The sequence below is a fragment of the Apostichopus japonicus genome, chromosome 3 (genome assembly GCF_037975245.1).
Source record: "Apostichopus japonicus isolate 1M-3 chromosome 3, ASM3797524v1, whole genome shotgun sequence".
Lineage (NCBI taxonomy): Eukaryota > Metazoa > Echinodermata > Holothuroidea > Aspidochirotida > Stichopodidae > Apostichopus > Apostichopus japonicus.
The window spans coordinates 15,254,556-15,279,140 of record NC_092563.1 but is presented as its reverse complement, the minus strand read 5'-3'; the positions used below and the strand labels follow the sequence as shown (position 1 = coordinate 15,279,140).

Below are 24,585 nucleotides of genomic sequence, written 5' to 3'. Positions count from 1 at the left end.
AACCGAACAACAAAATTGTTCAGGTTCTTCAACATGACAGTAGTTTAAGGTGTACGTATGTTGTTTAAGGTGTAATATGTTGTGCTCTGTGCAGGTGACCACTTTTCCATAGAGCCAAATCAACCACATGGAAAATGTAAGAGGCTGTAATCAATCAGTCGAATCAGATATATCTAATTATAAATGTCAGTTGGGTATAGGAAATAGCGGTTACTCGACGAGTCCTCACCGAGTTAACTCGGTTCTCAAATGACGACCTACAGTACAAGGCAATTCATGAGAATGTCAAGTGGGAGGTTCTGCTGAAAAACATGCAACAGCCAAACTGCGTACAAGTAAAGACTTGAAATAAGAGAGCATATATCCGCCTTCGTGTTTTGATCCAAACATATTAAATCGCTATATTAATATATAGGAATGACCAATCTTTTCTATTTGTCCCGGAGGTAAATTTATGAATTAATACCGGTTTCTCCATCTTGAGTGAGTTAAAATTAAAACAATTAATTTGATTTTTTTTTCGGAATGCATACTGGTTGGGCGGCAAATCTAATTTACATCTGATGCAAAAAAACGTTTAAAGGGTGACTCACTACTTTCCCGTACTTTAGTGGATGGGGTGGTGTGATGATTGTTCACACCATCTTGATGGGGGATGGGGCCAGGGAAGGGGGGTTAAGAGTGAACTAGGATGAGCAATCCTCTGACCAGTGTGTTCTATTCTTTCACAACAAATACACGCTTGTCCTTCGATTGTGTCATAAATAATACTCACTTGGATATGGCGATGTCTGCTTTCTGTCTGGCTGACGTCGAGCCCTGCCTGGCGAGCGCTATGGCCTTCTCGACCCTGTCGCTGATTTTCTTAGCACCCATCACAAACACTTTCTTCTTTCCCGAAGACACCAGGGCATTGTTTTTCCACTTGCCTTCCTCTCTCTTCCCGTCCGGGTAAGTGAACGTCCCGTACCCGTGCCTCTTATTGTTATGCCACTCTCCGATGTACACGTAGCCGTCGGACCGCTGGCTGACCCCATAGCCGGACCGCTTGTCCAGCTTCCACTCGCCCATGTACGTCTCCGTGACGTCGTCGCCCACTGCTTCTTCCTGGAGGGGTAAGGCTTCTCCGTCAAAAGTGGAAGATTCAATGGATCCCGTGCTGAATGTGCTCTCGTTGCTTCGGAGGGAATCTTGGTGGAACAGATGGGCCCGGAGCGACGAGACGCTTCCGACCGGCGTATCCGCGCCCGCGGTGCTCTCGGCTTTGTCTTTCTTCCGTCGGCTCCTCCAGCCTAATTTCTTGCTGGATCGTTTACTGTCGCTCCTTCTGAAAGTACTGGTTGTCTTTACGCTCTCGATGTCTGACTGTGCGTCGTCGTTCACCTCCAAACAAAAGCCGCCCCGCTGCCCAAAGTTTTCGGTTGTGACGGATGCGACCGAACCGTTCTCTTGTTCGCTGCGCAGGGACGTGAGGGAGGTCCTCAGGGCGGGCCTGGCGATGGCTGCCATGCCATACGGTACACTGCTACGGATGCCAAAGCCGTGTCTCATGCCACCTACCCACTGTCCTTGGTAAATGCCTACAACAAATAAAGGAGAAAAAAAAACTGATTTGAAGAAACTATGCAATAGAAAAGACATACTGTACTGGATCTTCTTCAACAGTGGTTGTTGGCTGATTCAACATGTTAGGTAGGCAATTTGCAACATTTAATGCATTTACTGCAATTAGAACTAAGAAATGCAATTAGCAAAGCCTAATGTACTGCTAATTAAGAAGGGGGTGGGGGGCGGGAACAAAAGCATCTTGAACGATCTGGACAAGATTTTAGAGATCACAGCTTTCTTATCATTTCAAAAGCACCTAAATTCAAAGAATGGCAAAGTGTGTTTGCCTGGGAAGATACTTTTGGTGCGGTATGCTACAAGAGAGAGCAGAAATTTCATGAATTCACTCTCTCTTTCATACATGTTTGCTCCTGTTACCACTCCCCATCTATCTGTAACAAATACAACGTGAATAGTTCATCACCTTGACACGGATAAAGTCATCTACTGAATCTTTTCATTTCAAGATAAATAAATAGTTTACTTATTGCCCAGTTTAACGCCACAGAGATTCAAGGTTTTTTCATCTCTAACTCCAAGATAATACCACCCCATCAAGTAGGTTTATCTTTTGACCTCTACAAAAATAGTGCTTGCATAGATCAATGTTGCCTGTATGCCCACTATTGTAAAATTACCAAAAACCAATTCGTAATTTTGCGACCAAAATGTTTTCTCAAATCTTGCATTCAATGAAGTTTGTAACAATAGTAAAGTACACAATTTATCAAACAAATGTAAAAATATCACAATTGCTTTAAAGCCCGAAGACAATAAAAAAAAAAAAAAACTTTTTCCTTGAATTATATTGAACACTTCATCCGCTGATTGCTACGGCTACCACTCTTTTATTAGAACGACAAATTTCATCCTATAAGAAATAAATATGAACCGTTCAGAGAGAGATTTGCAATCTTTCCTTTTGGCTGAATACCCTAAAAATAAAAGATTACGGTAGCTTTTCCTATTGTTGCCTGTCAAGATACATCATCGGAAAGCATGAGTCGCTATGACAACCAGTAGCCAAAAGCTTTTCGACTCCTTGAGATGTTGCTGCTGCTTCCAAACACAGAGCATGTGGCATAGAATATGAAGAGGTGGAATTACCTCTCATCAAAGAGAAAAAAATAGAGGAAAGAAGGCGGCTTAGAAATTGGTAAACAGAGTCGTGCTTCTTGTAGCCGCTCTGTGACGAGGCTGCATTTGATGAATGCTTAATTTTAGGGGAACGGGAAGTGTGGTACTACACACAGACACCACACAAATTAAGCAACATCTTCAGTCTTAATTACAATGTCCTGAAAATTAGTTATGTAAGAAAAGTCAAAAGGAAACTCAATTTGTTCATCATGAGCTGATGAAGATCAAAGAAAAGATTTTATGAAGCCTTTAATCATTCCTAGGAAAGATATTTTACAAAAGGGCCATTCTCGGTCACGTGTGTGACGGAAAAATGGGGAGATTTGCACTTTACCACTAAGTAACTTCTTTTAGGTAGTTGGGTTGATTGTAGTACTTAGGTATGCACTAGGGGACTCTTTACAAAACCATATAGCTTAGCCAAAATCAGAAAATTCACGTGCTTGCAGAGGTCATATAATGGTCGGTCACGTGTGTGACGTGAAATAAAACTGGCTTTTTTGCACAAAAAAACATTGGCAAATTCCTCAGTTTTTAACAGGGCTGGATAACCCTAATTTCTCATGTTTCTACCTTAATGTGTTTCCATTCTAACAAGACATTCACCTAAATATTTCACCTCTAAAAATTAGCATAATACTACATAAGCTAAAAAAATCTGGTCACGTGTGTGACATTGTTGGGTCACGTGTGTGACATTTTGAATTTGCACATGCAATTTGCAACATGCATATGCAATTTTTGCAGTGCAAATGTTGACTTAGTAATGACCACAGAACAGCACTGATGTTGATATTCCATAGGAATTACTTTAAAACATGCAGTTTTCCTGATTCTATTTGGAGGGTCACGTGTGTGACATTGTTGGGTCACGTGTGTGACATTCTGCATTTTCATGGATGCTGCAATTTCATTGGATGAAGCTTTCCTCATTTGCATATAACACTGTTGTCATGCCATACACACATTACATAACAACAGTCCAAGTCCACAGTGCTGCTGCAATTACATTGGATGAAGCTTTTCTCATTTGCATGACACTGTTGTTATGCCACACACTCATGACATAACAACAGTCCAAGTCCACAGTGCTGCTGCAATCATTGGATGGGGCTTTTCTCATTTGCATATTACACTGTTGTCAGGCCACACACACATAACAAACCAATCTGCTAACGATATTTAGTCCATTTAGTTTTGTTGACTGCTCAACTTAGGGCTTCATTGTCACACACGTGACCATGTCACACATGTGACCATCGGTTACGTGTGTGATGACTAATTAGAGGCAATTACTTAATCGTAGTAATAATTATTTGACTGGATATTTTGCAGAACTAACAGTCTTTACCAAGAACGGTTGCATATCAAGTGTGGACATCAGAAGGCACATCAGTTACTTTTTATAAAAACTTTTGCGTTATTTTGGTCACGTGTGTGACATCAATAGTATGCCAATTAGCACCCATTATTAACAAAGAATTGAAGATCAGGCACCTCTGCTTTAGGAATGAAATAAATTAACCTATGTATAACTGCCTCCATGTGATAGTTGATAACTGAAATATTATTTCTAGATACCCATGTAGAAAAACAAATATACAGTTAAAAACTACAAATTTTGGCTAAAACTTACAATAATGCAAATTAATGCAAATTTGTATGTTATGGTGGTAATTTTAATGAAAAATAAATGAAACAGAAAACTTGAGGTATCCCTCTAAAACAAACAATATAACATTTGGTCCTGATGAACACTTTAGTTTTTTCATGCCAGTTTCATTTTCCAGAGAATGGCCCAAAAGTATGATGAACAGTCATACTACGTAGACAGGTCAATGCATGGCAAATTTTTAATGGTTCTAACACGATTGGTTATGCTTCCAGAATATATGTATCTATTGACACTTTCTCAACAACATGATTGGTTTATGCTTCCAGAATATATGTATCTATCAGCACTTTATCAACAACACAATTGGTTAAATGCTCCCAGAAAATATGTATCTATCAGCACTTTCTCAACGACACGATGGTTAATAAGCCTCCAGCATATGTATGTACAGAAGACTTATAGAAACAAATGCAACCTTTCTGAACATTTTCATCAAGTTTAGATTATATCTTTTCTTTTTTTGACATTTTTTCTTACAATTAAAAAGTACTCTTAGTTTCCCGAAGGTGACTTTCTGTTGCTTTCAGAGTTGTTTGTGCATATTATGAGCAGCATTAGTAGGCTACTGTGAGTTATAACCTGCCACAATTAACTCTGTAGGACACTGTTTATATTTCTTTGGAAACCGTTCTTTCTTATATTGACAGATCAAATGTACACAGGATGGGGATCCTACTGACCAATCAAAGCTTCTCCTTCCGTGAACGGAAACCGATCCTGACAGAATTGCTACATTTTAGCCGACTGAAATGATGAGATTTGTGGATATCCTCACAGCGAAAATCTACGTCAACCTCTCCTTATCTGCGACCATTTCAATGCACTTGGGGCCAATTTTAGGAAGGGAGGGAAAAAAACCTAAGAGGACGAGGAAGCCTTTATGGAAACCTATCCATCAAAACATGGTCATGTTACTTCAGAGGACTAAACCGAGTTGGGAATTACCAGGAGTTAAAGATTCAATATTACCAGTAGGTCATTTGCTTAGAGATAAAGTTGCAAGGCTATATACCAGAATAATAATGAGTCCATATAGTCACACACAGTATATATATAAAATTAAACGGAATATATAATTAAAAATGGAATGGTTAATCGCAAAGCTTACTGGTTTGAATATTTACTGATGAAGATGACTATCCTGTCTACCATACACAATATTCACTCCAAAAGTGGGGGGGGGTGGGGGAAATGCAAAATAATTTATAACAATTGATATAAGCTAGATAGATAGGAGTGCATTTTCTGTAGGCTGTAGGAGATAAGCTGATAAGTAAGAGATGATCAGAGAGGGAAATACTGTAATATCAATTAGTGTCCACAGTGTGTTAAATAGTATTTTAAGCACACAGCCTAGCTTTTGTTTCCTCATTATCATTAATGCTTGAAACAAGTCATGATTTAACTTTTCAGTATAGCTTCAGCTAGTGCCTATAGTCAATGGACACGTGTTTATTACAAAACCTATAGCCATGTGTGTGTAGATCTACATGTATATGTAGGCTACTGTGCGGCATGACTTACTCGATATATATGCGCCTGTCCTAACCCGACACACGGATGTTTATATGTCACATGGCCCACGCTATCTCTGTATGCTGTCAACACATATTCACATCAGGCGCGATTAAAATGCTCTCTGGAATGCTTCTCTGCTTAGTCAACACACACATACAAACGTACACTTGCCTTTAAAGGGGAACCATACTGCAAGTTTTAAGGATATTTTTCTCGTATTCCCCTGGACAACCAGGCCTAATTACATTGTTTGAATAGAACACCAGTATTGCAATGATAACAAATATCATTTTACCTATTTAGGAGTATATACAGTATCTAGTTACAATGCAATATGAATTTGATATAAACTGCCACAGCTGATTTTGGTTGTTTGAAAAGAAGGTTCGTCTCAGACTACCAGACATCCGGACTACCATTGAAAATTTGCCGTTGCAACCAAAGTATCCAGGTTGAAAGATGAGTAAAACAGAGAATGTCAATAAAAGGTTATCCAACTGTAGCTCTGGCTCTAGAATATATTCTGTAAATATTTTACTCTCATTGGTAATTTCATGTGTGTTTATATACTAAAAATCTCACTTTTACCTTCTACTTTGCATATTTCCATACTAGCACTGAACACTGAAAACTTTTTTTGGTGTGTGTTCAAACAGGAGTACACTAATTCATCAACTTGGCCTAGCATATAGTATATTGGTATAAATGGTATTGTTATGTGAATAGCATTTTAGTGATATAACCAGTATTGACCAATTAGGTTAGTTAAAGCAATGTAATGGTTCAATAGCAATTGAGTTGTTAAGGCCCGGGTTCGAATCCCAGTGGAGGCTGGAAGTTTTTTCACTGTTCTTGATTTTCCAATTCATTACGATTTTCATTTATATATATTCATTTGCCTTTGTCATTTACCTCCATTTCATTAACATAAAGTCTGTTCAAAGTATCTCTTTCGAAATAGGGCTTTTGGAATCACAAATGATTTCGAGTTGGTTAGCATCATGTTTGATCTCTAGGGTAAGGCAAAATATGTCACCAAAAACAGAACTTAAGTATTGTTAGATACAGGTGACAAATGCCTACAGTGGAATTACGACCTTCCTTCCCGGTTTCGAACCACTGGACATACAATCAGCGTCCATAGCCTAGTGGTTAGGGTGTCCGCGTACAGAGCGGGAGGCCCGGGTTCGAATCCCAATGAGGGCTGGAAGTTTTTTCACTGTTCTTGATTTTCCAACTCATTACAATTTTCATATAAATATATATATATATATATATATATATATATATATATATATATATAAATATATAAATATATAAATATAAATATATATATGTATATATATATATATGTATACATATATATATATATATATATATATATATATATATATATATATACAGTACTGGACTTTCTTTGTAAAGAAATGTATAAGCAACCCAATATATCTATACATTACTGAATTTCTTTGTAAAGAAAGAAGTGTATAAGCGAAGACACCATAATTTTTATCAAATTGGTGTCAAATGTTGTAAAATTGTAAATTGCATGACTATTGAACTTCAGGTACAGGAATAAAAACCTACTAATGTTCAAAACGTTATAAGCATATTAATTGCCATATACTGTATCCCAAGGGGAACATCTCTAGGGACCACAACAATACCATTGCTTGACCCAAATATAGAGAAAATGATCACAACAACCAAAACTGATTTCAAAACACAGATCTACAAAACGTTGGATTTGTTCTGTGAAATTTAATTTAAAAACAACTTTTTTGGTCTTGTTATTATTACAAAGCAATTTTGCATTGGGTTTCTTGGTGGTAAAATTGTCACTAATAACCAATTTGTATATGATATTTCCATGGATACGGTTTATATAGAAACAAACTCATCTGGGTAAATTAAGAGTATTTTCATAGAAACATGAAACTGCCTGGAAGAAATCGCAGCCATAAATTATTTTCAGATGTACAAGCACTTAGGCCTCCTAACATTTGATTTACATCATCTATACCTTAGTATAAATAGTGTTTGGATGTGTATAAAGTTGGGAAGACATACTGTAACTAGAATGGATCTCTCATCAGATATAAAAGATGAGTACTTAGCTATAATAGCAAGGCAAACTTTCAAGGAATTTATTGTCTGGCTGCATCCCTAGGACAACCAGGTCTGACATGTTGTCCGAACGACAAATTTGGTATCCGGAAAGATGTAGTGAATCAACATTGACCAATTCGTACACTGTTGGAGAGATGTGTAGGTTTGGTGAATAGAACACCAGCTTAAATGATGATCTAGCAATTTATCATTTCACCCTTTTCCGGGGATAAACAACTAGTTGTCGACCGGACAACCTCCACAGCTGATTTTGGTTATGCAGATACAAATCTGGTTGCCTCAGAAGACCGCCCGACGTACTGCCATTAAACGTTTTGCTCTGAACAGAGCAATGTTTTCATGACTGCTAGGAAGCATTACATCTCATGAAATGGTTCCAAATAACTGGTGATTAAATCACCTTACCAGCTACAAAAAATAACAAAAGGTCAGGCGAATAATCTATACGGTATGCCTCGTAAAATGTATGTATGTATGTATGTATATGTGATCTTCCCGCAAGCAGGAACTCGCGAAAGAAGCCATGGAGGCTTATTGACTCGCAAGCTGACCGAAGCCAATCTCTCGGCACACATTCATTTAACGTCCATGTCAGGAAGTTGTTATTGAACAACACCCTTGCCAGACGACACACATTGCTGTCGGCGGGGAATCGAACCGGGGATCTCATGACTGGGAGACGCCGGCGTTAACCACTAGGCTATACACTCCGCCTTGCAAAATGCCATGCAAAGTCATCAAATCGCTATACGAATGAAATTTAAGACGAACAGCAGTTTTGTGTACACAAGTACAATCTAGTATTTTATACGAGTGGGACAAAAGTTCAGAACCATCAAAACTATTACAAAGAAATTAAAACACTAAATTATTCCCTGAATGTCCCAAGTTTTATATGCAAAGTAGGCTAGGTATAGTCACGATTGTGTCTCTGTGCCTATTGGTGAAATAGGGCCTAGATTTGATTTCAGTATTATGAAAATTGGTGGGTAAATCAACAATTGAATAGTGCTAAACAGATTTTGAAAGAGCATATTTAAGGAAGTTTTGAGGGTGCAACTGGATTTGAACTAGTGGCCTCAGGATTATACTGAAGTCCAGTGTCCTTACCCACTGTATTTGCCATCCTTAATTTTGGAAAGCATCGTAATTATTAATGCATTCAAAATCTGCTGTCTCCAGTGATGCCAAAACTTACAATTTATGTGAGTTATGTAAGCACACGGTACCTAGCATCTAGGATTTTGCCATGGCAATCAGAGCTGCCTTCAAGGCCATCACTACTGCCTCCTAATATGCTAGAAATACAAATACTGGTCGCCCAGGCTCAAACTTCTACAGGTATTATAGACCACCCTCCTAGCGTTATTATATTTGTTTCCTCCTACACCTGAGACATTTAATTGTCCAATTTAACATGGAACCTTCTTCTCTATGATAGCATGGCCGGGAGAGGAATCATGAACCGTTTAAGCAAACTTTTAGCACAATTAAGGTTTGGGGGGGGGTGGCGAAATAGCGATCGTCTTCGAGACTGCTCCATGTCAAATATAGCTGTCTTTCATTTAATATACAAGTTCCCTAATACTGGAACTACAGATTCCTCTCCCTTATTCAGATTACTGCAACTCGAGAAGCTCCTGACACCCACGTGAATTTTGAGAGAAGCAATCTCTCATCCGTACTACTGATAGGTTCGATCATCATATGTATGTATGTATGTATATGTATATATGTAGATATAGGATATAACACAAGATTCTCCACTACTATATGGAGAGTGGAAAGGAAAAAACACAAATTGAAGACTAAAAACATCTGACTATTTGTGGGAAAGGAAATGGAGGTCACTTTTTTTTTTCTTGGCAAAGTAGCTCAAGGGATTAAGGATTTGCCTAGAATACAAATTCAGCGCTCTTTGCCAACATCCGGGATAAAAGTTCATGGAAGCGGGTACAACAACAACATTTTACCACTTGATTTCATCATACTAAAGTACTTGATGTCTATATCATATCAACTGTGTTTGCTTGCAATATCTACTGTGCAGCTATGACTCTGGTGACCCTAACCGACTGTTGCATATGGTGCAAACTTTCAAGCAATTCTAGCTAAGAGGATACTTTTAATTATTAGAATTATTATTAGAAAAGTTAACTCACTAAACCTTATAAACAATTCAATCATATGTATGTGTGTTGAAAACGATGATGTCACGCTTCTTAAGAAACTGATATATTTGAACGTCACAGAGACCTTTAGAAAAACAAGTGAATTTAGTTTTCGTGCAGGACAATATATTTTTGTTGCCAAAAGTGGGACAATCTCTTTTGGATATCTGCTTTTAAAAGTTCATATAAACACACTGAATGTGAGTTTTATAAAATTATTTGCTTAAATTAGTAATTTACTACTGCACAAGAAACAATTTTAAGATGCAAACCTCCAGGGGATATTGGGGGGGGGGGGGCAACAGGAGACAAAATTTGTTTCTTTTCAAATGGCGTTAAAATCAGATCATCTGTGAGAGTGAATTGGCTATACATTCCCTGTAGCTCATGAAATTGTTCCTACCACAAATGTCAAAGTCTGAAAATAGACTTAAAAAACCATTAGAACATGCATGATCCTTTCATGGCCCTGTTTTTCATGGGGATAAACTTGTATAAATTCCATACCTTCAGAGGATGACATTAAAAAGAACACAGCTGAACCCATCATCTTTATTTTATGAGAGAAAGATGCTTGGAATAAATGAATAACTACCACAAACAGCTATCATCTTCTTCAATTGGTCTAAAGAAGCCATGTCAGAGAGGCCATGTTTATTATTTGCAATTTAATTGTTGTTGCCGCTGTGAGTAAAATCTCTATTTTTAGTAAAATAATCTTGCTATTTAAGCCGATTGCAGTATTAAGAAGAAAGGTTAAAATCTTCACAAATCACTCTATCAATGTTTTGTTTTGTAATATACACCATCTTTATCAGTCAAATGAAATATTAAGAGAGTCATTAACCGAATTTCAATTTAACATTGAAACAGAAGCAGTTCTGGTTTGTCTATTTTAGACTTGATGATATCATTATCGGTCTACTATGATGGAACATTTTACAGGATTTGACATTTCCGAATAGAATCTAATTTTATTAATCTGTTTTATGGAATTGTTCATCATTATAAGCATCTTCACTACAAGAGTGTTGCTTGGCTTTGATCTTTCCTTTAGAGATGAATCTTTTTTTGGAAAAAGAGAGAGAGATAGAGACAACTGGGACCTAATCATGGACGTTAAATATGAAACTAATAGACTGATTTTGATCAGCTTGCGGCTATGATAAGACATTGAGGCTTCTTTGCGAGTTCCTGATTGCAGGAGGATCTGAAATACTTAAATACTTAAAGCTGTGACCATAATATAATCCACTAACTCTGCCATGGTAATAAAAGCAGGCTATGAGGTTTGTAAATTATGCTACAAAACATCATATTTGAGGGAAACACATTGTATTTGGATTAAATGATTAATAACTGCAATTAGGGGTAAAAAAATATATATATTTTTAAGACATAGATCTCATATTAAATGAGGGGGTATATCCAATTATGTGTAATATATTACCTAGCTTCGTCATTTATCACAACACTGCAGTTAATACATTACAACCCGAGTGAAAAATATAGCTCGAAGCCAAATCGGTTCCTCAGCTTCCCCATCATATTGATCATCCACAGCCCGTAAAATTCAGATCAACAACCTATGTAGCTCTACGATTACTGGACGTAGAAGGAAACAGCAGTTAACAACACACTCTAGCCTATGTCACATCCTGGGTGATTAAATCATCATCCCGATTATTAGAAAATGAATGGTTGTCGTCATGCCAACAGCATGCCATCATCCCTCCAAACCATCTTCAAAATCTCATTGACCACTTCCCTCCCCTTCAGTTCAGGCTTTTATGCCAAGAGCGTACATGCCACCCGAATTTAGTTTTGAAAACGTTATCCATAATGAGGCCTGCAGATGCAATTTCCAGAACGGCCGGGAGTGACACAACATCGACAAACAGCCGACTGGATCTGCATTGGTAGCGATAGCTTCTTCTTCCCTCCTCAAACACCGTACTCCCTAGCCTCTCTCCTATGGGGCCCTAAGCAATTATTTGGAAAGTTGCTTCGTCTATATTTAATCACTTTAAAGCTTATGAATTACTCCAAAAAGTGAAAATTAATGCAAAAATAAAATTGCTGGTTGCTTAAAAAGGATCACAACCGTGACAAATATATCGGAGAGACACAGAGAGAAAGAGACTGCGAGGTTGGAAAAACAAATTTTACAAAAACTCTTGGGAAATATACCAGTAAAGTATGAGGCATAATTTGAGCAAAAATATACATGTATACGGTACGGTGCATTGTTTCTGTGTGAATAAATGTTTGTGATTATATTTTGGTATGATGTTGTTGTTAATATTTCCTCCAAAATTTATGTAACTGGAATACCAAGCAAGAAGAAGTGATGGAGATGGTACTGCTAGCTGACTGAATGAGCGGTTCTTTAAATCATCTGGACATCCCGCTCTCCTCCATCCTCCTCGACATCCTCCCTGCTCCACCCTGCATGCATCCTAGCCTCTAAATCATTGTCACCAAATTTGAAAAACTGAACATGTACTGTACGTATCATAATTTCACCATTCAAGCATATTTTTCTCTTCTCTGGGGGGGGGGGGGAGGGGGGAGGTTATATCGTCAACCTGTAAAAGCTTTTAGATTCTTAAATAAGATCAACAATTGATTTAGGTAACCTTACTCGGAGTATATTAATACAGCTAACCATCATCCTCTTCGTACCTCTAATAATTCATCTTTCTTTCATTTTCCTTTCTTGGTTTCGGTGATTCCTGTCGCGGTTCGATCTTCATGCGGATAGAATTACAGTACCTTATGATTGCTTCCTTCCTGTTTTTAGAGTTACTTGGTCCTGTGCATTCAGATGAGCATACATGTGTCAGGCAGTTTCACTCCATTTCCTGACGTTTGATGTGAACATCCTACAGGTACCGTATTTCAGCGTAAGGCCTTAAAGGCATTGAAGACTCGCCCCAAGCCGCGTGCCGCCATCTGAAAAAGTTAACTTTCTGTTGCTTGCAAGTGACGTTTTGTTCGTGTCGCTACAAAAATGCAGACAGTAATGAAACGTGATACCTTGTTATCTTTTATCTAGACCTGAGATGTCCATCCCTGCTATGTACACTGTATTGTGGGTATTGTAGCTGTATGTACTGACTGTACACTAGTGTCTAATTACCGACGGTAGCAAGCTGTGTGTGTATTTTCCGGGATCGATGGTGGTGTCTAACACTTCTGTTACACCTCATTCGAAACTAGGTCAGATTAACGGCATTAGACGTTTCTTTGTGCGCGAGTCTTCACACCCTTTAACTAAGGGACAGCGTATCCAAGATTGTGGGCCGTACGTTTTTGGGAAACTTTTTTAAACTATATATATCATAAATGCCGCAAAAGTTGCTAGAATGCTGAATTATGTTCAAAATTTGACGAGTATTATTGTAGCTACAACTTGATGCATTTTACAGAGCTCTCTGAGACATCAAATTAAATGGAAACATTTTAACACTGATAGTAGACGCAATATTGAAAATTTTGACAATGTTGGTAATTGATCAGTTGAAAACTTGAAGTGTAAACATGTTTTGTGTTGTAAAGCAGTCATGAATTAATATGCCGAATAAATTAAACCACAGTTACTGTCTACCAGAGTGAGATGAGCATTTTTATCTCTGATGAGTCCTCTGAGCTCAATTAGCAATGGTTTGCAAGAAAACATGAAACGACTCAACTTTCACGTCATCATGGCATTAAGTCTCTAACAGTAGGTGTTACAGTACTTGACTTAATTATCAAGTGACTGTTTTTTTGTTTGTTTTTCTTTCAAACTTAGCTGTGACACATAAATTTCCTAATTGCTAATTAAAGTACTTGCTTTTTTGCTCTCTCTCTATAAATTGGGCGAGAAAAAAAAAAACTCACAAAATTCCTAAATGGGAGAAATCTCTCTCATGGATATTGCTATCAGAATCAGAATCGTGAGAATGCCGAGAAGAAAGTAGAAAAGGAATGATTGCATCAGTAAAACACTCTCGTTTTTACAATTAACATGACACGTTCTTTGCGAGTTTGGGTAACTTGTCGCCTAAAGTTCCAGACTCTAGGAATCTAGGAAAACTGCCGTATTTTGAACACGACAAAATTATTCTGCAATTTACGTTTCATCTCCAGAAATTAGTTTTTATTCTAGTCTGATTTATTTAGAAAGGGGGAGATCGCTGCGAGGCGACGCAAGATTGGAATTTACTCGGCAGCGATGCATCGGTTGGAGTTGTTTTTTTTCTTTTTCTTTTATAAGGGGGGGGGGTGAGGGGGCTTTCCATAACAAGTTTGGCCATCTAGCTTCTTCTCTTTTTTTTCCTTTTTTCTTCTTCTTTTTTTTCTATTTTGTTGTTGTTGTCAAAATGGTTACTTTATGAAAATGCTGGCAGGGTTGTTCCGGTTGAGAACGGCATCAGATTGCATCCTCAAAAATCCAACGTAATGGGTAACCTTGCCCAAAGAACTTGCAAGTCTTCGTGGATGGATATATGCACGTACAGGGTATATCAATACCAAATGACTCCTCAGTTGATCGACAGAATAATTCAATGGGATAATTTGAAAACAAATATCGTATCTGGACAGAGAGAAGGCTCATGCTTTTCATTCTTCTGTGAATCAGCTCATGACATTTCTATTGATATGATTAATGCATGCAGAGAGAGTCACCTTATGTTTTTTTCTTTTGTTTTGATGCATTATTTCTGATATTAATATTTTCCTTGGACTATTCTAGTCTTTAATGCATATAACATCATGCGCTGACTTCAAGTTATAATTGTAACTAAGCAGGGAAGGGAAGTGAATGGAGGGGGAGGAAAAGGGAGGGGGGTTTGGCGTGGAATTGTATGGTTACAGATTTACTACTGTAGGTTTTAATATAATGAGTATGACATATTCATGAAAGTAAAATGTAAACTGTGCATCTAACATCAATCGTTCAGTATTTTATTTACATATTGTCGAGATCATTAAAAGGTAGTTCTGATACTAATTATAATGTATCTGTTTTTTTATCAATTTTTTTAAAACCATCTTTAGTTAATTTTGTTAAAAGCTTCACTTTCTGTTCGATACTAAATGAATGCAATTAATAATATTACAGATCCTGATACAGTAGTTTTACTAATCAAGTATCACTTCAAGTACTGAATTAAGTAAAAAGTCCAAACTTTTTCACATCTTAAAATTCACTTTCAGTTGCACTTTTAATTAGTACTATGAAAAAAATGACCAGGTGCCTAAATGTGCAGGATCGAAATCAAATTCAATAATTTCTCACTCACTGACCGTCATTTGGTAAATATGTTTGGAAGGTCCTGGGAGCTGTCTTAGTATGTTCAATGGGAATTCTAATTTTGACCAGTGCTCGGTAGATGTGGAAAACAAAACTCCTGACTCCTAAGAAAGATGCTTCATTGAGCACTACATATTGCATATATGCTGAAACATACCTAGCATTGGTTTTCTATCCAAACAATCGAAATATGAATACCTGTACACCATATGTACTAAAGGTATCCGCTACCCTCTCAGTACAACCTCCAATGCCTGTCACTGGTTGCTACACAATAAAGAGATACATTCCAGTAGTGACTGAATGTCATTGCTTGATAAAATTTTTAGGTCCAAACCACATCATCTTACTATAGCATTTCGTTACAAATCGGTTACAATCAATTAACCGTATCTCGATTAATCTGGCAAAATGTTATTCTCTTTAAATAACGTGTTACATTGCCTGCCACCAGCACATCCCTTTAAAGCCTTGTTTGTCTCGACTCGCTGTACCGTGTACACACATAATTTCAACAAATACCGCATGTGGGAGGATGACTAGTAAGTTCACTGTCACTGGTCGATCATGACTCAGCTACGTTGCATACACTAAATACAAACACAGATTATCTTCACATTGAGGCTCAATAAAAAAAATATAAATAAATAAATTTAAAAAAAAAAAATTCATCAAATTGCTAGAAAATCACTGCAAAAGTTCCGTAATTTCTACATTCTTCACCGACACCAGCTGACAATTGATCCAGCACTAATAATACTTGCATGATCACTCTCTTTCGCTCTAAATAATGGTCATAAATTCAACAACAAAAATGATTTAATCGTTTAAACTGGCAAAATACGAGTACACTTGTAATATATCCCCTCAAGCTTGTTTATGAAATTGTGTCAAACGGACCAAGAAAAAGGAACAAGGGAAAAAAGGAACAAGGGAAAAAGGCAAGATTCAATAACATCAATCACTGCTAAATATAGCTAAATGAAGACTATTTTTCCTTGTTTCTCGATGAAACAGCTGCCAATTCAAGTCAATTTCAGATTCCTATTAGTTTATTAAATGAATGAAGGTGATGAGAGTGTTCAGTTCCTGCTTTGACATTCTGTTTCAGTATCTAGGGTAACAGATCTTTGTAGCAGTGAAAGATTTGTAAAGGGAGCCAATGAAAAATACCATTTAAGTAATGAGACAAAGGAAATTAAATCTACTTCCAAGATATGTTAATTTTTGACAAGAATGGAGGGTTTTAGATATTTAATGACAGACTTGTTCACAAGCTATTTCTTAAAGGTGGGTTCTGCTTTGAGTTTTGTAAAAGTACTTTGTGCATGCTCGTCCCACCAAAGCATCGAAAAATTCACACACGATAGGCTACACCCCAATCTAGATAATCAATAAGATATGGTTGTACCATTTAACTGCACCCAACAATAACAACTTATCCACAACATAGTCAGAGAACATTTTGTGTTCAACAAATGTAGTGTGTAATGTTTGTTGTTTGAATCAATTGAATACTCTTCCAGTTTATACCTTATGAGTTCTGTTATAAATTTTTGGTGGGTTGGTTGAATCACTGCATTAGGTTCTCAGGTACATATTTTAGTGTAGTGATTATAAAAGTTTGTAACAAATATACTTTAGCGGTTGAACCTAAATTTAGCTGTAAAAGCAACACAAATGCCATCTGTACCATTTCAAAATTCATCTTCAGACCAACTGATATATGTTGTAGCATTATGTTTGGTATAAGTTATGATGCTCTGTACTCTGCCATGGTTTGCAATATATTGCAAACCGCTGTAGGCAATCAATACAGTACATGAACCATCCATGTACCGTGGCTGCGTAGTCACAATTTTTGAACAATAGCACCTTGCATAGAGTGCAAGGTAGGATTACGTAACAATCTTCCAATATGTGCAACACAGAAATTACGATGACTGGGAAGTGATATATTTAGAGAAACTAAGCAATTGAAAACTACACTAAATAAAGAAATAAAACAAGGTGTTTCTTAACACGTTCTGCATGTACGCTTATATATACTTCACTCATTGATACGACAGACACCATAAGACGTCACATTCTGTATCTTGTGACGGTTAACCCTGTGTTCTGTGTAACTTACACACAGTGCGATATGTATGTACAGTACTAGTGATCCACACGTGCTGTTACATGTCAGCGAATGACTTAAACCAGTCTTCTCACCAACAAAACATATGCATGGCATATACACACACACACATAGGCTCCTACATGCACTTTCCCAATATGGTTAACTAGATCCCATATATGGGTCCAACCCCTCAAGCATACATGGCATACCACACATACCAACCTCATGGTGGAGACCGATCACCAAAGAGTAACTGTGACCTCAAACACAATAGGATGTCCGAAGGGAAGGAAATCACGTCATGTCCCTTCCCTGTGTGATATGTGCCCAGACTACAGACCAATATCCGCCATGTAATATAACCTTACGTAGCAACGTAAATCATATGTCATCTCTTGTAGCCAGACTGAATTTATGGGGAAGCGTTTTATACCTTACGATGTGTCACCATCATCATCATCATCATCGTGGAGTACGAGGCATAAATAGAGAGGATAGTACACTGTCAGAGCTTATGGAGAATTCTTGCAATTTAATTTATCAATGAGTTTAACCTGGTACTATATGTACATATTAAAGTACACTTTATACATGTGGGGTACATCTCCCTAGATGTACTGTACGAATCTTCCTAGTAGGTCCAATATTGTGGTTTTTGTTAAAAAGAGAATATATACTGTCCTAAACACAGTTTAGTATTTGGTTAAACTTATCGTTTCATGCTGAAAAATCAACATTTTCAATCTTACACTTTGATTGCTTAATTTTGTGGGATTCTTGGATATCTAGGCTATTGTGGACGGCATAGAGCTATTAAACAGCTTATTTTTGAGATGGTTGCCGACTTTCCATATCCACTGAGAATTTATACGAGACAAAGATTACAATTGATCCAACTAAGATACCCTTCTAATTATTCTTAATGAAGAGTTAAGCAATTAATTAATTATTATTACATTTGATATTATAATTCTGGTCAGCCAAGCACTTTTTCACTGTACTATTAATCACATGCTAAACATAACTTTCAAAGTTTCAAATTTTTCAGGACGAATTTGAAATAAAATGTTACCACAAATCAAGTTATTGAACCACATTACTACAGTATGTGAATCAATTATGCAAAGTCCTTGAAACACTTATCAGAATCGACTAAAAAAGGCAGCTTTAAACGAGACACTTCTCAAGAAGATGTCCCATGTGCATTCGTAGCATACTGTATGTACCAATTATAGGTCATGTAGTCTACTTTGCATTTAAAGAATTGGGGCACACTTGTTATTGCAATTAACTGAGTAACCATAGGTTATTAATTACCAGTCAGTTACTTTAGAAGGCCAACAGGGATAAACACTATCGCACATGGTATTATAGTATGTACTGTGTTGTGCACTGTTGTAATACCCGAGTGAACTTTGAGGCAAAGAGACATATGGTTACATAACTTTAATAACTGCTGTAACTGCATGCAACCAGCTATGATTAGGACACAGAAACATTATGAAACTATACTGTAAATTGATTAACTAGTTATAAATGTACTATACATACTTAAAAATGGCCGAACTGCTGATATCTCCATAAGAATGTTTCCACACAAAGTCACTTAAAATACATAAGCAGGAATAAGTATGTTACAGATAATAATGTACAATATTACCTACATATGGTAGCCTGAATATGCTACCTATCATAACATTAATATGTTACCTATTATAACAGTATATTATGTTACCTATGAGATTAATTAAACAGTAATATAGTATAAATGATAGCAGCCAAATAGCTCCAACAAGTACATTTATCTTTTTTATGTATGTATGTATGTATGTATGTATGTATGTATGTATGTATGTATGTATGTATGTATGTATGTATGTATGTATGTATGTATGTATGTATGTATGTATGTATGTATGTATGTATGTATGTATGTATGTATGTATATGTGATCTTCCCGCAAGCAGGAACTCGCGAACTGTTTTTAACTGTTTGAACTGTTTGATAACTGTTTGATAACTGTCTTAGTACTATCATCCAACTTGTTGACTCTAACTATCTTCTTTAATTAACCTTTCAGTCGGAAAGAATGTCAAATAGAACTTTTATACCGTATGTGGATATTTTTTGGAGGGACCATGGTGCAAAATATTTGGCCTCACCAGAGTGGACACAACATTGTCATCAGAATAATGTTGTTCACATCAAATACTTCATAAAATGCAATGAGCCAGGCAAATCAGTTCAATCCTATACTGCACAAATTTTGCCATACTGAACAAATACTGTATACATAGCTAAAATTACTTTTACAATATGTCATTGCATAAAACTCTGAGCCTCATTACATCAAATTATCCAAGAAATGTACCTGAATGTCTAAATGAAAATCATATTGAACGCCTGACATTATCAAACCCTGAATATTCTGATCCCATCAGAGTAACCTCCCATGGATGGTTTTTAACCTCATCCTCTAACATTTAGAGGCTCTATAGTATGTGGGAGTTAAGGATTTAATATCTCACACAATTTGTTAGCCGGTATCGTCTGCAACCAAGATCCTTGGAAAGGAAATATTATTTCTCAAGTAAATCTGAGCTTTTGCTTACTTAATCAGAGAAAAAAAGCCCTTCTTTGTCTTTGTTAATTAATGCTTTTAAGGTTTTGCTTCCAAGTATCAATCAGCAACTTGTCTGTTCTTGCAAGGTCTTTTTTTTCTCTTTCTGCAAGATTTCTAACGAATCATTAGAAAACATCTTTAAATCATCAATTTTGAGTATGTATGCTTCACATTTCATCCCAATTTTTCTTTTCTTGAAAATCTAATTTTCAATTCTTGCTGCTTACCCATGAATTAGCATAACGTAATAATCACGCTATCAATTTCCATTAGCCAATTAGAGCTGGCAATTTTCCCTTTGTGCATTAAATTATATCTTCGGGTTCCCACTGTTATGGATCAACAATCATCAAGGTAGCCATCAGAAGAGATTTACATATTGGCGAAAACGGACATCGCAACCCTGACGTTTGGGAAATAACTTCGTTAAAATTGCGTGTGGCAGCTTTGAGAGGTGTGCTTTGAATTTTTATCTTTGACGCACCGGATAAATTATTGTACACTTTGAACAACTACGTAGTACTGTGTTCGCTCTGCCTAGATATGATAATTTTGCTTCGATTCTTGCGACATTAAAACAAATTTATCTAAAATACAAAATAAAATCTATGAAGTCTTTCTCATCCAACTGGACGAAGCTTTGAGCAGTCACAGAAAAGGCAAAAAAATTAATAATAATGTATGTATGTATGTATATTAGATCCTCCTGCAAGCAGGAACTCGCGAAGAAGCCTCATTGGCTTATCAAAGCCGCAAGCTGAGCTAAGTCAGTCTCTTACATTCATATTTAACGTCCATGATTATGAATTGTTAATTATAAACAACTCTGTAACTGGACGACATACATTAATCTGGGAGTGACTCGAACCGGGGACTTTATGATTGAAAGGCACCGGCGTTAACCACTGAGCTAACACTCCTTAATAAAAAAAACTCACTAATAAAAAAAATTAATAAAAAGTTCAAAACCGAAGCAATCTCATAACTCTCAGTACCAATATGGGAAAAGACTTTGCAATATTAATGGACCCTTTTTCCTTTTAAAACTTTTCAATGCTTTTAGGGAATGTGACATTGAACAGATCCACCTATTCAATCAGGACACCATGTGGACTAGATATTGTACACCTGGCTGTTTTGTGTAGTTTGATCTGTTACTTATCAGACTGTCCATCTATTAATTTAACCTCTCCGAGATGACGACAAGGCTCTCCGCCAAACGTTTGCGGTAAAAATTAATGAAATCTGACGTATCTTCCGGAACCTTTCCACTGAACATGTACGTGCATCTCTCTCGCATACGTACAACGCAGAGACCTGCGGGTGGGAAAAGATAACCCACAAAGCTGAATTATTCATCAGAGTTTTGGAGAGAATAGCACAAAAAAAATACCTTTCTGCCTCTCGAAAGTGAGACGGGACTCAATCAGTGGCAAACGATAGTAAAAGTTCATGTAAATGCCACTTTTGTGAATTTACCCTTTCCACGAAGTTGGAAACAAACAGACAAATTGCAATGCTGAAAAAGAATAAAACGGCGATGTGCAGAATTATTTGCCGAGAACAAGATCTGGTTCATCCACATAGATGGAGATTGTTTGTCCGATGCTCATTCATACATTATTGCTCATTATCAGCAAATTTCAGTTAAACAATAAGAGCCTTTGAAGAAGATCCTGCTCGGATCGAAACGTCAGGCCAATTTCATTTACACATTCTCTTACACAGGCTCTCTAGTGGATGAGCAGTTTGCTAACAGTTTTATTTTATTTTTATTTTAAACAATAAGAGCGTGCAAAACTTGTTTTGGGTCAGAGACTATATAGACAAATTGGTGTTCATTAATTTCCAAATATTCCAGCTATGGATGGGACTTATAATGGTACTAAGGCACTGTGTCAATAGTAGCACAACGAGGGGACGGCTGCAGCATGCTGTAGCCATGCTGCATAAGATAGTCTCTTGTACTAAGTAGATTCTAATAGGCAACAGGGCAAATTTTTAAGGATTTTTTTTCTAGCTGTCCCTCGGACAACACGTTGTTACTATTTTGGTTGTCCAAACAGCAAATTTGGTTGTCTGAAAATACTGTAATGTAGCAAAATAACAAAGTAAGAACAGTATTTACACAGTAGGATAGATGTGTAAGTTTGGTGAATAGAACACATGCTTTGGACCAGCAAAACTCCCCTTAGGGCAGATTAAAGGCCTAACACTACAGTATTTTTTTTGTTTTTACTTGGTTAGTTTCTCCAACGTGATGGAGTGTTATATACAAGTAATCGTTTTCCCTACAACTTGGAATGCTTATTTACAAAGCAATTTAAATTCGATGAAAACAAATAGTTGCAGGACGAACTCCAAAACTGATTTCGGTCATCTGATTCTGGTCCTCTCAGACTACCAATAAAAATATGGACTTGCCTGCACAAGTTTAAAACATTAGGCACTGCTACTATAGTCAACTAAGATAAGCTCTTTTGAATCTATCTAGAATGCTTAGACATACCTTACTTACTATTTTTGTCAAATTGGTCATCCACATCAGATGAATCACATTACGTTACTCCAGTATTGTGCAAGACAGGATGCATCAATGTTTCTAGAAACAGGTTATTAAGTTTGGTTAGCATGTTGACAAACCAGAATAATTGTTTAAATAATACATTCATCCACTTAAGATGAATATTGTTACATCATATTAAGCCAAATTAGAATACATGTATATCTCTTAGAACAGCCAAATGCTATCAAATGAAATTGCTTTGCAATATTTAGCTCAGCATTGCTAAATAACTGTTTTGTGTAGGTTGGTCATCCATTTGCATCAGATGAGAAAAAGAATCATAAAAAACACAGCCATATGTACTGCTCCGTTACCTCTATGACAGCGCCCTCTGCATAAACGGTGAAGATTCACAGTAAATTTTGTGTCCCACAAATGTAATGCAATATTTTAAATTTCCATTAATCTTTTAACCTTTGTTTGCCTGGTTTAGTCATTCCTGGTGTAAATGTTACGAATCAAAGTATTAAAGAGATGATGATCCCATTTTGAACAGTAGAATCTGATATCACCAAATCACCAAAAACTTCCACCAATTAACCCAAAAATAAATGCAAGATGTAGTTTTCAAGCATTTGCAAACAACAAACTTGAGTGAAATGCCTAATTTTCCCCAAACTTGGAAGTGACCAAATCTTTCATGTTTGTTTTTTATTTACATGTCCAACAAGTTTTAATGCTTTACATTATTTTCTCTCACAATACACTTGTTGATATAACCAGCAAGGAAATTTTTAAAGGCCTAATGTTTGTGCCATCAATGATAAACAAACAATTGAGTTTTTACAACTTATAGTTTAAAGTACCAAACTAGGAATTTCCAACATTTGTTTACATGATGTTCAAATGTTTTAGTGTAAACTTTTTTCAGCTTTATACATCCATCAAATCGTAACAACAAGCAAGCGGAGAAGATATATTTATCTTGGAGCTTCTTCTCAGAGCGAGTATGGAAGATAGCAAAAATTATCCGGCTACAAATAGAAACAGTTTCCCCCCCCCCCATCTTTCTGACAGAACTACGACGAAAACAACCCGCATATCCCTTCCAGTTACAATTTCATTTCATTAAAAGAATAATTTTATTCCTTCCATTCCACTGAGATGTCAATTTAGCTGAGAGGATTTCAGAACTGTCACTTGTCCTTACCTTGCAAATTTACCACAAGAAAGAAAGGGGGGGGGGGAGGGAGGAAAGGGACTAAAATCAGACACAACGTCCTGTGAAATATGCACTGTAATGTGAGAGGGCATTTGATACGGTGCCGAGATGGCACGAGAGACGTTACATCCGTTAAATAATAAAGCGTGGGATCAGACCAGAATGACTTTTATTGCCATGTCAGTTTTGTAGAATCCTTTTAAGAAGGGTGAACATTGCTAAATTTAGCCGAATGATCTGAAATCATAAACAAAGAAAAAAAAGCTAAAACCTTAGAAGGGCTTATCAAAGGTTGTCCTGAAAGTGAGAAATCCTGGAAATGGTAAAAAAAAATATAAAAAAATGAACGTCAGCTTTAGAATCAGTCGCCAAGAAGAACAATGTTTCCAGACATGAATATTCATGACCTCACAAAAGGAAGTTTGTCGCAATTTCCTGTTTGTTTCAAATATTGTAAAACATAAGGGCAGCTGGTGAGGTCCAGTTGCATACATAATAGAACCGTTCAACTCAACATACATAATGCAAGCCAATTTCTCTTCTTTTTATTTCTTACCTTCTTTCTTTC

General features: G+C 36.7%; 1 protein-coding gene across 5 annotated transcripts in view; it reads right to left on the bottom strand.

Moving 5' to 3' along the window:
* The window catches only part of LOC139964560 (junctophilin-2-like), a 73,736-nt gene that overhangs the window by 27,417 nt on the left and 21,734 nt on the right, over positions 1–24,585 (bottom strand). For all 5 annotated transcript variants that reach the window (XM_071966241.1, XM_071966276.1, XM_071966249.1 and 2 more), the window contains exon 3: positions 776–1,580. In XM_071966241.1, coding sequence (XP_071822342.1) covers positions 776–1,580 — 805 coding nt within the window. The remainder of the gene's footprint in view (positions 1–775; positions 1,581–24,585) is intronic.